The following is a 15,934-nucleotide window of genomic DNA, read 5'->3' on the forward strand; positions in this document are numbered from 1 at the left end:
CTAGCTATATTTCTGGGAGAATTCTGCACTTCTCTGTGTGCACATAATTAATGAGCCCCATAGATTTTTTTTTTTTTGTGTGCAGAAAAAAGCTGAACTGTTGCTGCAGTTTTGCCTTTTTCCCACTAGAGGGTGCTGTGGTGCAAGAGCAGCAGCAGCTCCCAGCAGACAATAAGTTTTGCAGTTCCACTTTTACCCACCAGAGGGTGCTGTGGGGATAGAACAAAGCTGCAGCTCCTGGCCACTTCTTCAGGGTGCCTGTTAGGCCAGGTCAGGAGACAGGGGCTGTGGGGAGACAGACAGTGTGGAGCTGCTGGGGGGTTTAGGCTCATAGGGGAGGACAGACTTGGGCAGGGGCTAAATGGGAGTGGAGGCACAGGTCCACATGGTGATGAGGGAGGTGTAGAGTTATATAGGGATGGGGGTACCAGGCCCCAGGAGGCAGAGAGACATAAGGGTGCAGGAATACATTGGGACAGGGGCAGATGTGCCTGACTGAATGGGAGGCAAGGGGTCAGCCAGGGTCTGCATGGGGGAAGCTCCCTAACACTCCCTCCCTGCACCTAAAAAAACCAAACTGTTCCATATCCCTAAAAGAAAAGGAGTACTTGTGGCACCTTAGAGACTAACCAATTTATTTGAGCATGAGCTTTCGTGAGCTACAGCTCACTTCATCAGATGTTTACCGTGGAAACTGCAGCAGACTTTATATACACACAGAAATCATGAAACAATACCTCCTCCCACCCCACTGTCCTGCTGGTAATAGCTTATCTAAAGTGATCAACAGGTGGGCCATTTCCAGCACAAATCCAGGTTTTCTCACCCTCCACCCCCCCACACAAATTCAATCACCAGCTAGCACCAGCAGGAGAGTGAATTTGTGTGGGGGGGTGGAGGGTGAGAAAACCTGGATTTGTGCTGGAAATGGCCCACCTGTTGATCACTTTAGATAAGCTATTACCAGCAGGACAGTGGGGTGGGAGGAGGTATTGTTTCATGATTTCTGTGTGTATATAAAGTCTGCTGCAGTTTCCACGGTAAACATCTGATGAAGTGAGCTGTAGCTCACGAAAGCTCATGCTCAAATAAATTGGTTAGTCTCTAAGGTGCCACAAGTACTCCTTTTCTTTTTGCGAATACAGACTAACACGGCTGTTCCTCTGAAACCTTCCATATCCCTGATACCCAACAACCTTCCAAGTTTACACCCAGTCTCCATCCCAGCAATTTACTTCCCTCTCCCTCAGCTCCTCTGTTACCCCCAAGCCTCTGCACTGCTTCTGAGGGGTGTGGGGAATATGGTTCTGTAGTGTAGCTTAAATTAATTATTAGTCAGAGTTCTGTATTAATATGCTTAGTAAGGAATCTATTTGTCAAACATTTCCTGAATCTTGTCTGTATTGTTACAGATATGCTTGTTGACAGGTATTTTGAAATAAATGACCAAAATAATTGAAACTGGTGTGATTATAGTGTTGTTTTGACAAATAAAATATGCAGAATTTTGAATTCTTTAGCACAGAGTTCCACCAGGAGTATAGCTGCTTTTTAATTAAGACAACTGGCTCTACTATCTTTTAAAGATTAAATGCTATTTAGATCTATTAGTTATTGTAAAGTAACAACCTCAAACCTTTCAAAATCTTAAATTTAAACCTTGGATTTTTAACCTGTAGTGAGTAGACCTATTACCTGGTAATGGAAAGGTGTGTGTGTTGGACACTCGATGACTTTAGTAATAGGGCCCAGGATATGAAGTAAAGATATACTGCATCATCTCCTTACCCCCATCCACAAGGCTTGTTTCCCTATCAAAGAAAGCTATTAGGGTGGTTTGACATGATTTCTTCTTGACAAATCCATGCTGACTGTTACTTATCACCTTCTAAGTATTTGCAAATTGATTGCTTAAATTGTTTGCTCCATTATCTCTCCAGGTACTGAAGTTAAGCTGCCTGGCCTGTCATGCCCTTCTTCCATGACTTTTCAAAGAATCTCCTCAGTCAGTATTCTAGGATGTATTTCAGCAAGCCCTGATGGCTTGAAGACCTCTAACTTGTCTGAGTAATTTTTAACTCCTATTTTAACCTGACTACCTCATTTTCACTGACATTCACTAAATTAGATGTTCACTTGCTACTGAACTTTTTGGTGAGAACTGAAACAAAAAAAAGTCTTAGGACTTTTGCCACTTCCATAGTTTGATACTCTTTCTCCCCCCTGACTGTAACAAGTCTACCCCTCCCCTTTTGCTTCGAATGTATTTGTAGAATTTTTTTTGTCACACTTTGTCTCTAGCTAGTTTAGTCTCACTTAGTGCCTTGGCCATCCTAATTTTATCCCTTTAGAGTTTATAGTCCTTCTTTGTAATTTGATCTAGTTTCCACTTTTTGTAGGGCTTATTTGAGTTTCAGCTCATTAAAAGTCTCCTAGCTAAGCCAAAGTGGTCTGCCATGCTTTCTATCTTTCCTATGCAGTGGGATGGTATGGCCTTATGTCTCTGAAAACAGTCAACTCTGTTGAACTGTTTTTCCCCTTAGATTTATTTCTAATGGGATCTTACCTACCAACTCCCTGCATTTGCTAAGCCGCCTTGAAATTGTTTTTGTGCAGTTTTCCCTCTTATTCCTTAGAATCATGAATTCTATCATTTCATGATCACTTGCAAATTCTTTGATTGTCCAAATCAAATCTAGAACAGCCTCTCCACCTTCTGAAAAAAATTATCTCTAATACATTCCAAGAATGTGTTTGTTGCTCTGTGTTTTCCCAACAGATGTCTGGGTAGTTGAAATCTCCCATCATGACCATGGCTTTGGCTGATTTAGTTATTTAAAAAAAGCCTCATCCACCTCCTCCTCTTGGTTAGATGGTCTGTAATAGACCCCTACCATAACATCCCTGTTGGTTTTTTTAATCCCTTTTATCTTACCAGAGACTTTGTACAAGTCCAAGTGTATACAGCTTTTGATCTGTAAGAGAACACTTTTCCCCTCCTGAGCAAGTTGTACCCTTCTCTATCACACCAAGTCTGGGATGCCAGCTATGCCTAGTTGTTTATTAACTAGCATTTCAAGTTCTTGCTTCTTCCTCATACTTAGATACCCACATTCTCTTATCCCTGTTATGATTCTGACCCTGTTCTGCATATTTTTCCCCACTTACCTGTGGTCTTATCTCTTGCCCTCAAACCTAGTTTAAAGCCCCCCTTGCTTGGTTAGCAAGTCTGTATTCAAATATGCTCTTCCCTGTCTTTGATAGCTGGACCTCATCTCTGCTTAGCAGTCCTCCTTCCTGGAACAGCATCCCCTGGTCAAGGAAACCAAAGCCATGCTCACACCCCCAGCTTGACATTCACCTCTAGGATGCATCTGTTTCTGCATGGGCTCCTACTTTTGTCTAGAAGGATTGAAGAGACCACCACCTGTGTCCCCAGCTCCTTTACCCTTACTCCCAGAGACCTGTAGTCATGTCTGAACTGCTCAGGGTCATACTTTGCAGTATCATTAGTGCCTACATGGATGAGTAGAATAGGGAGTAGGCAGAGGGCCAGATAATCCTCAATCCTATGGGGAGTGGATGTTAGAGCCTGTTCCTCAGTTTTGTTTTAATATGAAGTACTTTTGGCTAAGTTTCAGATCTTACACTCAGTTTACCATTTTTATCCCTAAACCCTTTATTAAAAAGGGGACATCAGCTATTCTTGAGACTTTATAAGGCAGTTTTCCTATAATAGACCACTTCCTTTAGGATGGACAGTATAACATTGCTGTTAAAGGGGTGTGTATAAAAAAGTTAATCCAGTGCTTACCTTAAATGAATACAGCAAAATTAGTCATTTATTTAAAAAGAAACATTACAAATAAGTGTGCAAAACAAATGATTAAATACACATAAAAGCAACATGCAAACTTGACCACACAATCTGCATAAAAGTTAGTCCTTGGTCCATTTTATCAGATGCTAAAGAAACCTGCCAAAAATTTAATTTGCAGCTAAATAATCTTGAGTGAACTAGAACTTCAACTTTGAAGCATCTGTGAAATTAAAGCTGAGGCATTATATGAATGCCTCATGTAATTAGTGCTAGGAATTGAGAACTTGTGTTCTTTCACTTTTTTTTTTAGAAAATGGTATATGCCTTATTTCCAAAATCAAGGCTACAGAGTTGTCCAAATAGTTGTGGGGGGGGGGAGAGGAAGAGCTGGATGCAAGTCAGTTGATAGCTGTTTGATTTGACCTAACTGCACCTAAGCAAACACCATTCAATATGCAACACTTCAAAAAATGCTTTGCAGATTTAGAGTCATCACAAGGTAGTGTACTTCACATCACCAACTTTAAACTGTGTATTAAGTGGCCTGTAAAGTCTCCTGGTTGAAGCCCAGAGAGTTGGTATTTTAGAAGCAACCCAATGCAACTGTTAAACCAACTTAAATTTTTAGCTGGAATGGATGTGTTTCATTATAGAAGCAGCAGCATCCCCTTCAAACATGAACTTCATTTGTCATAGTATCATATGCTGAGTAGTGGTTAACCACATCAGCAGTACCTAACTGTGCCTGTGTGTGTCTAATATATATAGTTTGGCACCACTGAAAATTACCGTAGTGCTGATAGTTAATTCAACTTAACCAAGAACATCAGTGTATACATGACTGACAATCTGTGGCCACAAGACAACTGCACCACACTCCAGCCCAAAGGGCAAGTGCAGTTCAGATTGGGTTTATTATAGCCACCTGTGTCATCTCTTCCCTTCTGCATGTTAAGGTGTATGAAAAGGGAAATAAATCCCTCCTGTTCTAAGGCAAGCTGCTGGTATAACTAACCTAGTTACTTAGTATTTACAGTTATTTCCTGCCCCCACAGAGAGGTTCAGTGGAAGTGATGTAATATGGTGCCTGAAATAAATTCACCTCCTTGCCTGAAGTTTGTACAAAACACCTCAGGTATGTGGCAGGCACTCATCTGCACTCAATTTCACAGTTTAACACCACTTCTTGAAGAGCTGACAGAACCCCCGTTATTTCCCCCTTCTAATATTGAAAAAAATAGCATATGAGTTTAACATAAGTAGAAATCCTCTACATCAGAGCTTGTTCTGCTCATGTTGGGCCAGGCTTCTCAATGAGGTCTGTTACACATCTTGATCAGTATTGGACATACATACCCAGTCCTTCTAAAGAAGCAGAATAACCAAGGCAGTACTTTGACCAAAACACTTTCTTCCTCAGTTTAGTCAAAGCTTGTCATCTGTCATTTCTAGAAACTGAGCATAGACATCCCTTGAGCATTCCCCTTTTTGATTGAATAAGAATTTGTAGTAGCTACCATCTGCACATATTGCTGAAACAAAAAAACCAAAGACATTTTGTTTTACAGCCTAAAAAAGCTGCATCTCCAGCACATTTCTTCAGTGTGCACCTTTTTGGAAACTCACTGTTCTCAACCCAATAGGACACCTTGTTGAGCATTAGTTTGGCTGGTAGCCTGGAGAAAAGTTACTGTCTAAGGCAACTCCCATCTTTTCATGTACTATGTATATATACCTGCTACTGTATTTTACACTCCATGCATCTGATGAAGTGGGTCTTAGCCCACAAAAGCTTATGCCCACATAAATTTGTTAGTCTCTAAGATGCTAGAAGGACTCCTCGTTTTTGTCTACAAGATTTTGTCCTAAGCATCAGTGCAAGGAGTTTTTTTGCTGTTTGCTCAAAGCCCACATTATTGGTCACACACCCTAGTTCAGAAGTGGGCAAACTACAGCCCACCAGCCGTTCTAATCCAGCCCTCTAGCTCCCTCTGGGCAGCAGGGTCTGGAGCTTGCCCCACTCTGGCACTCCAGCGGGAGTGTAGGGTCAGGGCCAAACTCTGTGGCTCCTGGAAGCTGCAGCATGTCATCCCCCCCTCCAGCTCCTACATGTAGGGGCAGCCAGGGGGCTCCACACACTGCCCCCATCGGCCAGAAACTGCAGTCAATAGGAGTTGAGGGGGCAGCGCCTAGTGGAGGCCCCTGGCCACAGCTCCGCCTAGGAGCCAGAGAGAGGACATGCTGCTGCTTTCAGGAGCTGCTGGAGGTAAGTCTTGCCTAGAGCATGCACCCTTAAGCCACCCCTCCTTGCCCCAAGCCCCAGCCTGATCCCCCTCCTACATCCCCAACCCCACCCCCAATTTTGCAAGCATTCAGGGCCCCCCATACAATTTCTATACCCAGATGTGGCCTCAGACCAAAAAGTTTGCCTACCCCTGCCCTAGTTCTCATTAGCACAGATCCTATGCAAGCCTGAAGGCCTGACCCACCATGAAGGTTTGCTTGCTCACTTTTCCAGACAGCACTGTCAAAGCTGTCACCATGATCCCTCCCTCAAACTGAGGGGCTCTAATGTCTTAGCCAGTCATCCTTTACAGTATTTAAATAAAATAAATCTGAGCAAAAAAAAATATAACCTTGTCACTTGTGGAAGAGCTTACCAGGGCTTGCTTTTCAAACAGAACCCTTGGGGAAGTTCAGACAACTTACCTATGACAGCATTTGGCTCTGTTCCAAAGGCACAAATGCATGGAGAGCCTGAGGGAACCTGAAATTTAGAAAAGCTCCATTTGGAACTGAAGTATTTGGGGAGGAAGCTGGCTGAGGCCAAACTGAAAAGAAAAAAAATGATGTACATAAAAGATCCACCACAATGATTCTGATGCCACTTCCTTGATTGTTATGGTAAGATCCAAAACAGGAATACCAGAAACACCATGAGGTCCACTAGGGACTCCACTAGTGCTATATAGATTCTATGGAAAGCACTCACATATTTGTATTTGTTAGGTGGCAGTATAAAACCCATACACTGCATAGCAATGATTAATCTTCAAGAGTAAGATACAAAACCCAAGTTTTTGCCTCATTAAATGCTACTATGGAAAAAAATAACTTCATTTTGAAATAACTTGGGGGAGGGGGAGAAACAGTCTTGCTAGCATGTGTTTAATACCAAAAATTAAAACCCAAACAATCTCAAACCAATAGGCTAGAGAATGGATGAAAGCCTACCTAGACTGCTTGTTCCTTTTGGGGTCTTCTGCTGCAAAAATATGCACTGTACCATGGTCACTTGATACACAAATTAGGGAAGCATCCTGATTGAAGTTAATGCTGTAGACACAAATAATTGCAACAGATTTTTATTTAGCCTTCATACACCATAGTAGCTTGATTTGTAAGGTGTACATGTATTGCATTTAACCTAGAGTTAGTCAGATAGAAAAAGGAGACAAACACTAATTAGACCTGCACACATAACCTGAATTTAAAAAGGCACAAAATGTGGTTAGGCTAGGCACCTTGTGCCTTTGCACAAAGAACCACAGGGAAGTTTTTTTTTTCCAGTCTCAGCACAAAAAGATACCAGATGCATCAAAAGATGGAGGAAGTACATTACTTCAAAAGGGGGAAACAATTTTAAGCTTACCAGTAGATATTAGCTGCTTGCGAACCTCTTCGTAACTCCTGGATTAAATGCCCCGATGAAGTATCAAATATTCTTATGAGAGTCCCCTAAAAAAGTAATGAAACATTTTATTAGTAAAGAAGGAAGAAGTCTAACTATCCTATATTCATAAAAAGGATTACAAGCACATCCCATGCAATCCAACATTCAGAAACACTAGTATCTTGCTAAAAGAAAAGGAGTACTAGTGGCACCGTAGAGACTAACCAATTTATTTGAGCATAAACTTTCGTGAGTTAGTCTCTACGGTGCCACTAGTACTCCTTTTCTTTTTGCGAATACAGACTAATACAGCTGCTACTCTGAAACCTAGTATCTTGCGAAGAGGATCAAATCCTAATGGACTTGTGTGTGGATTACTTTTATCCCATTATGAACCAGGAGGATCCCTCAATAAGGTTATGCTTAAGATTTGAAAGTACTGGAGTCTTCTGTTCACACCACTGGTGTCTACTTTTTTGACCAATGTACAGATGACCAGCTGTAACGTTCTGAAATGTTACTGGAGTCCTGATATTGGTTTACTGGAACGTGTTTCCAAGAAGCTGGGCAAACATTCCAATCATCCATTTCTCACATTCAGAACTCAACTTCCTCAGTCACTACTCTGCATATTTCTCAGTTAAACCAAGACCAAACAGCATAAAACAGGAAAATCCAAAGTTTGGTTTGTGTTGGAATCTTCTGGAAGGATTCCCTAAGTACTGTTGTCCAAGCGAATATTTCTCACACCACCTAGCATCAGGCAATCCCCATTGCAAAGCATTATCCCATTTCAGTAAACCAAGCCATTCAAGAGACCCAATAAGAAAGTCAAACTGCACTCCCTCAGAATACCACATTCATGTCAAACCAACCTGATAGCTTTCTTTGACAGGGTAACAAGCCTTGTGGTCAGGGGGAAGCAGCAAATGTGCTATATTTTGAATTTAGTAAAGTTTTTGATACTGTCTCACATGACCTCAAACTAGGAAAATACAACCTAGATGGAGCTACTACAAGGTGGGTGCATATCTGGTTGGAAAACTGTTCCCAGAGAATAGTTATCAATGGTTCACAGTCAAGCTGGAAGGGCATATCAAGTAGGGTCCCACAGGGATCTGTTATGGATCCAGTGCTGTTCAATATCATCATTAGTGATTTAGATAATGGTATAGAGAGCACACTTAAAAGTTTGTGGATGATACCAAGCTGAAAGGGGTTGCAAAGTGCTTTGGAGGAGAAGATTAAAATTCAAAATGATCTGGACAAACTGGAGAAATGGTCTGAAGGAAATAGAATGAAATTCAGTAAGGACAAGCACAAAGCACTCCCCTTAGGAAGGAAGAAATCAGTTGCATGCATACAAAATGGAAAATGACTGCCTAGGAAGGAGAACTACAGAAAGGGGTGTGGGGGTCATGTGGATCACAAGCTAAATATGAGTCAGTATAACACTGTTTAAAATAAAACCCCACCATCATTCTGGGATGTATCAGCAGGAACATTGTAAGCAAGACATGAGAAAAAAATTCTTCCACTCTGTGCTGATTAGGCCTCAACTGGAATATGTGGCCAGTTCTGGGCAGCACATTTCAGGTAAGATATGCTCAAATTGGAGAAAGTCCAGAGAAGAGCAACAAAAATGATTAAAGGTCTAGAAAACATGACCTACGAGGGAAGATTGAAAATACTGGGTTTGTCTAGTCTGGAGAAGAGAAGACAGAGAGGGGATGTGATAACAGTTTTCAATTACATAAAAAGTTGTTACAAGGAAGAGGGAGAAAAATTGTTCTCTTTATCCACGGACGATAGGACAAGAAGCAATGGGCTTAAATTGCAGCAAGGGTGATTTAGGCCAGACATTAGGAAAATCTTACTGTCAGGGTGGTTAAGCACTGGACTAGATTACCAAGGGAAGTGGTGGCATCTCCATCATTGGAGATTTTTAGGAGCTGGTTACACAAACACCTGTCAGGGATGGTCTAGAATACTTAGTCCTGCCATGAGTGCAGGGGACTGGACTAGATCTCTCAGGAACATCATGTTTGAATTGGTCTGCTATTTAAGACCAAATACATGTACAATAAGACAATGCTTTTAAAAGAAGAAACAGTCCTAATTACTTTGTTTCTAAGTACTGTACCACTTCCATCTGATGGAAGTCTAGTACACAACACGGTCCCTTGAAAATGGCGTTACAGCCAAAATTACTGCATGCATTATTTCTCATAGCCCACATCAGCAAAGGGTAACAACCTTTTATCAAGTTAATCTAACTTTGTAAGTAATACTAACTTTTGGACAATGCTTATAGAACATTAAATAAGTAGTGTAGTCTGAAATGGTTGCCTACCTCATCGATCATTAATGATGGTCCCTTACGTATGCTCTTACCTCAGTTTACACATATGGGTTAGCCACTTAAAAGTTATTAGGAGCTAAGCTCTCGGCCTTGAGGAGAGCAGTAGTCCACCCTGGTCTACATGCAATCACTACCTTTCATCTCTGTCATTCTCCTTCCCTTTAGGAACAGGATTGGATTTTTAATCATTTTTAAAAGTTTAATCTTAATTTAGGAAAGACTGCCAGGTTGTTTTTTAAGCATTTGGTGCTATTGGAATGTACATTAATACAGCCAAGATTCTAAATAGACTGGTTTGAGAGCTCATTTCAGCTGAATGACAAGAGGAAAGATAGCAAAGAGTAAGCTAGGATTTGGTTTTTCATTCCCCCAGTTTCTGTAAAGTGAAGTTCACCAGACTATTTAGTCTTCCTGCCACCTCCATACACATGGGGCCTCTTATGAAGTGCTCTGCCTTGCATTCTTTCTACTCTGCTCTTCAAAATGGCAGAGGAGATATAGGTAAAGAGCAGCACAATCCACAAATGGGAGCAAAGGTGGAGATATGACAGGAAATGTGCAGCCAAAGTATTCAAGAACAGAAGCTTAAGTTTAGGATCCTAGGTCTGTATTTAGGAGCCTACAGGTGAGATTTGCATGTTTAAGTCAGGGGCGCACAAACTTTTTGGCCCGAGGGCCATATCAGCATTGAGAAACTGTATGGAGGGTCGGGTAGGGAAGGCTGTGCCTCCCCAAAGAGCCTGGCCCCTACCCCCATCCACTTCCCGCCCCCATCAGAACACCCAATCCATCCAATGCGCCTTGTCCCCTGACCGCCCCCCCAGGACCTCACCCCCATCAAACCCCTGCTTCTCCCTGTCCCCTGACTGCCCTGACCCCTATCCACACCTCCGCCCACTGAGAGGCCCCTTGGGACCCCATCCCCTATCCACACCCCCCCCCCCACTCCCTGACCCCTATTCACACCCCCAGATAGGCCCCCCCAGGACTCCCACGCCTATCCAACCCCTATCCCCTGACTGCCCACCCCAGAACCTCCATCCAATCCAACTGCCCACCAGGACCCCTTGCCCAACCCCCCTCCCCCACCACGCTGCTCAGAGCAGCAAAGCCCCGCCGCCCAGCCCGAGCCAGCCACGCTGCTGCCACGCTGCCCAGCAGGAGCAGCGGGCCAGAGCGCTGGCATCGTGTCACGCTGAGGCTGCAGGGGAGGAGGGACAGCGGGGGAAGGGCCGGGGGGTTAGCCTCCCTGGCCAGGAGCTCAGGGGCCGGGCAGGACGGTCCTCCGCGCCAGATGTGGCCCGCAGGCTGTAGTTTGCCCCACCTCTGGTTTAAGTGAATCTGGAGCACTGAAATCAACATTTTTTGAAAAAGCTCATCCCTGAGATGCCTCACTGTGGCTCTAGGGTCCTAACTTTGAGCTCCTGTTTTGAAAGTGTTGTCCCTGCAAAGTTAGGACTATACACTACCATTTTCTGAAAAAGACATCCCTTGACATAGCAGCATGAAAAGTGTCCAGTGGAAATCTGCTTCCCTCCTCCTCACGTAATGACTGACTTTAGAGAGCTTTTGAAACTTAACTGATTCAGGAGTACAAATCCTACTGATTTTCAGTGAAACCTGTTCTGAGTCACTTGGGTGCTTTTGGAAGCCTACACTCAAAAATTATGTAAAGGAAGTGATTAGCTGTTATCTAGTAAAGTTACTCTGATTGTGATACCAATATTAAAAAAACAGCATGACCAAATAGGTTTATAGTCCTCCAGTCCTAGAAGTTAAAAAGGTTTTTACAATGAAATGACGACAGTCCTTAAGAGCAAAGCTCCTGGCATCATGCCAGTGAAAATCCATATGGTAGTAACTTCTAAATTATGCAGTTCCAAAGGGTCTGGTAGAGCTGTAAAATATTTTCTAGCAATGTATAAAGCTTGGAACACATTTTCCAACATTTCAACACAGTGATCAAATACGTTCCTGGATCTGAAGCTAAAAATCAAGTTCAAGCTGAGCGAAAGCCTGCAAAGACTAGATAGTACAGCACCTGACAGACTTGTAGAATGCCCTTCTTTCCAGAAGTCAACTTTAAGTTAATAGTTTGATCTGTTACTGGTTTGTATGTCCATGTACAAGACAGTCAGGGTTAGTGGAAGAGGACATTTTTCTGAGGCTTTAGGCTCAAGGGAGGTTGTCTTTCAGTAAATCCATGGATTCCTTAGAAGCAAATTAAGAGTCCAGTCATGGGCAGCAGGTATCAAAGGCAGGGGAAGGCTAAACCTACCCAAACTGCCAGCATGGCCCCACCCAACCTCCACCCCCAGGCCTCCTCCTGCTTCCCACTGTGCTCTGCTGTGGCTCTACCTTCCCACAGTGGAGCCCAGCCAGGGAGCCCAGGCAGCTGTGGGGAACTGCAGCAGACCCTGTATCTCCCTGAGGTGCAGGGGGACTGAGAACCTGTGTCCCCACCCATGGCACGAGGGTCTGCAACTCCACGCTGGCTCTTCACAGCTGCCTGCACGGCTCTCCCCAACCCAGCTCTGGACAGGGTATGCAGGGGCCTCACAGCCACACCCACAGCCTGGCCACAGTAAGAGCCTCACAGGCAGCTGTGAGGAGCCATGGACCCTCCACCTGCCCTGGGCTGGGGGCCTGGGACATGGGCAGGGGGCTGCTTTTGCCTTGACCTCAGGCAGGGGCCCCCAGCCTCCCCTACTTTGGGGAGGGCTCTGGTGCCTTTGTCCTGGGCTGGGGCTACTGGGGGCTGGCCTACAGCCAGTGCTTGTGCTGCCCGCCCACCCAGGGGCTGCGCTGCCTGCCCGCCGGGCGCTCTGGAGGGGGGAGTCCTCTGGGCTCCAGCAGGGAAAGGGAGGGGCAGGGCCCGGGGCAGAAGGGGTAGGTTGGCCCAGGGATAGCCTCCTGAAGCCCATGGTTCACCCGCTGCCCATTAGTCCAGTATAGTAAACAAAGCTTGTTCTTGGTTCAAGATAACTGGACTCAATTTGAATAAGTCCATTGGGTTACAGAATGAAGTAATGTCTCAGCTCAAGGCTGCTGGAGTCATGCCAGATCTCTAGGGAAGTATCCAGTTTTTGCTGAAGGAGCAGTAGAGATCAATGGGAAAAATTCTGTGCGCACAATTCAGTAACTAGGTTCCTTAAGACTTAGTTTTCCAGTAGTTACAGTGTAACAAAGCATTTGTGCCATTAACAGTAGGACCATATCGGATATTCATAAATATAGCCACTGATAATAGAACATTTGATTATTTGCTTACTTTTTCTGATGCTGTTGCAATTCTTGTTCCCTGCAGGTTTAAAGCTATACAGCTCAAGACTCCTTCATGAGCTGGTATGTCTACAGGAGGCTTTTCTGTATTAGCCAGATCCACTATCTGCACATGCCCAGTATGTGTCCCAGGGAATGCGAGAAGGGAATTATTACTATTTGGACAAAGGACACAGAGACCTAAAAACAAAATTGACAAAAAAGAAGCAATTTATTTTCAAAGCCTTAAAAAAAAAATACACAAGTTCTTACAATACGATAATTTTAATGTAAGGAAATCCTAAATTTCACATCTTAAATTTAGAAATACATTTTTGAATTGTACTGCAAAAAGTGAAGATATAAAGGTTAAACAAGCTTCTAATGTCTCCAAATATAATCCAGCAATACACGCACTGCACTTACAAGCAAATATTTGGGGGGTTGAGGGGGTGTTAAAAAGGAGCATAGTAAATTAACAGAGTGATCTCTGGGACTGCAGTTCATCCTACAATGCAACCAGGATAGCCCATGTTCTGTCTAAGAATCTGGACATTTTCAGCAAGTAGTTTACAGGTCTTATGTACTAGCTACCATAAGATGGTCCAAAGCCTATAGAAGTCTGAAGAAAATATCACCTTGCCAAAATTTAAAAAGCAGGGTAACAAAATATATTTTTAGAATAAAACTTAAGTTGGAGGGGCAAAATTAATTTCAACTACATTTTTAACTCCAAGAGCCAAAAAAAAAAAAAAATCAGAAGCCAGACTAAGATGCCTCATCTTCTGGCCCCCCAGATTTCAAGCTAGTACCTATTTACTGAAATGGAACTTACATCTCTTCTGAATTTGGCCCATTAAGTCTAAGGAGTAAGTTGGTGCAAGTCACACCAGTGGGGCAGAAGTGCATTCTGACAGGAAAAAAAAAAAAAAAAAAACACAGGAAGGTATAACCAAGGATCAAGTTAAAATAGGAGACTCATTTAGACCTTCTGGCTCCTTGGCTTTTAAATTGGTGCAATTTATATGCAAATTACACCACCATGCACACATCAACTCCAGAAATGCCAGTGACACTATCAGCCATGGCAGCCTTTTGAAAGTCCATATCTCAGCCTATCAATGGTAGCATAGATTTTAAGTATTTTTGGACAGGGCTATGCCTCCGTGTACACACACACACACACACACACCCCCTAGCTCAAGGGTTGGCGATCTTTCAGAAGTGGTGTGCCGAGTCTTCATTTATTCACTCTAATTTAAGGTTTTGCGTGCCAGTAATGTTTTCAAAAGGTCTCTTTCTATAAGTCTATAATATATAACTTAACTATTGTTGTATGTAAAATAAATAAGGTTTTTAAAATGGTTTAAGAAGCTTCATTTAAAATTAAAATGCAGAGCCCTCCGGACTGGTGGCCAGGCCCCGGGAGGTGTGAGCGCCACTGAAAATCAGCTCACGTGCTGCCTTTGGCATGTGTGCCATAGGTTGCCTACCCCTAGCTCAATGAGGCCCTGATCCAAGTAGTATTTCTATAGCATGCACCACACTTAGATATTTAATCTGAAAAGCTCAGTGATTTAAGAGCACTTACTCCTCGCTGTCTTGGAGAACTATGTGGAGAGAGACTGTATTACGGACAATACCAGTGTTATAAAGACTGAAAGGACTGGTAATTAAGGGCAGTCTTCTTTGTAGAGACAAGGAGGGTGAGGTAATATATTTTATTGAACCAACTTCTTTTGGTGAGAGACAAGTGTTTTAGCTTACACAGAGCTCTTCTTCAGGTCTGGGAAATGTACTCCGAGTATCACAGCTACATACACGGTGGAAGAGATTGTTTAGTGCAGCATTTCTCAAATGCAGCCACTGTGGTTGCATGTGACCACCAGGGGCTTTTCTTGTGGCCACAGCCTTCTGGACTGTTATTGGGGGAGGAGAAGTGGGGGGGGAGGGGAACAGTGGCTCCTCCCTGGTGCTCTTGGATATACCAGTTTGGTGTTGGTTGCTGGGACCACCAGCAGGGGTTGGACCCTGCCCCCCTCTGGAGACAGGTGGGGCACAACACTGGAGGAGCAGCTAGTGAGTTCCCTACCTTCCCAGGGGCAGTGCGACTCAGGCTTTGAGCTTCAGTCCTGGGGCAGCAGGTTCTTGCCGTGGGGCTTCAGGCTCCAGCCCTGGGCTCTGGAGGCATGGCTTTGGGCTCTGTCCTCCAGCCACAGAGCTTCAGGCTCTGGCTCACTGCTGCCTCCCTGGCCCCCACTGCCTCCTCCAATCCCCCCCAATCCAGGGCTTAATTTGTCCTCAAACTTGCCAGGGCTGAGTAAGTCTGCTGTGAAAAGTGATATTAACAAACATACAAGTATCACTTTGCCATTTTACTAGCTAGCAACAAATACACGTCCTAATCATTGTAAAATGTCAGGTTTCAGAGTAACAGCCATGTTAGTCTGTATTCGCAAAAAGAAAAGGAGTACTGGTGGCACCTTAGAGACTAACCAATTTATTTGAGCATGAGCTTTCGTGAGCTACAGCTCACTTCATCGGATGCATACCGTGGAAATCCGATGAAGTGAGCTGTAGCTCACGAAAGCTCATGCTCAAATAAATTGGTTAGTCTCTAAGGTGCCACAAGTACTCTTTTTTTTTTATTGTAAAACGTGTGTATTTGTTTGTATTTTTCCTAAAGCTAATTAAGTATGGGGGGGGGGGGGGGGAGAGTGTTAAAGCAGCCACCAGGAAGAGTTGGTGGCTGCACTCTGAGGCCACCAAATAATTTGTCCTGAGAACCCCTGGTTTATTGTAATTAGTTCACCTTGAA

General features: G+C 43.6%; 1 protein-coding gene across 3 annotated transcripts in view; it reads right to left on the bottom strand.

The window, feature by feature from the left end:
* Positions 1-3,815: 3,815 nt before the first annotated feature.
* Positions 3,816-15,934, bottom strand: part of WDR45B (WD repeat domain 45B) — a 30,009-nt gene continuing 17,890 nt past the window's right edge. For 2 of the 3 annotated variants that reach the window (XM_073311253.1, XM_073311252.1), the window contains 5 exons: positions 13,127-13,317; positions 7,473-7,558; positions 7,055-7,156; positions 6,530-6,651; positions 3,816-5,352 (listed from right to left, as the gene is read on the bottom strand). In XM_073311253.1, the coding sequence (XP_073167354.1) occupies positions 5,246-5,352; positions 6,530-6,651; positions 7,055-7,156; positions 7,473-7,558; positions 13,127-13,317 (608 nt within the window). In that variant the 3' untranslated portion in view covers positions 3,816-5,245. The remainder of the gene's footprint in view (positions 5,353-6,529; positions 6,652-7,054; positions 7,157-7,472; positions 7,559-13,126; positions 13,318-15,934) is intronic. The other variant, XM_073311254.1, reaches the window with a different exon arrangement.

This window comes from Lepidochelys kempii, chromosome 14 (genome assembly GCF_965140265.1).
Source record: "Lepidochelys kempii isolate rLepKem1 chromosome 14, rLepKem1.hap2, whole genome shotgun sequence".
Classification (NCBI taxonomy): Eukaryota; Metazoa; Chordata; order Testudines; family Cheloniidae; genus Lepidochelys; species Lepidochelys kempii.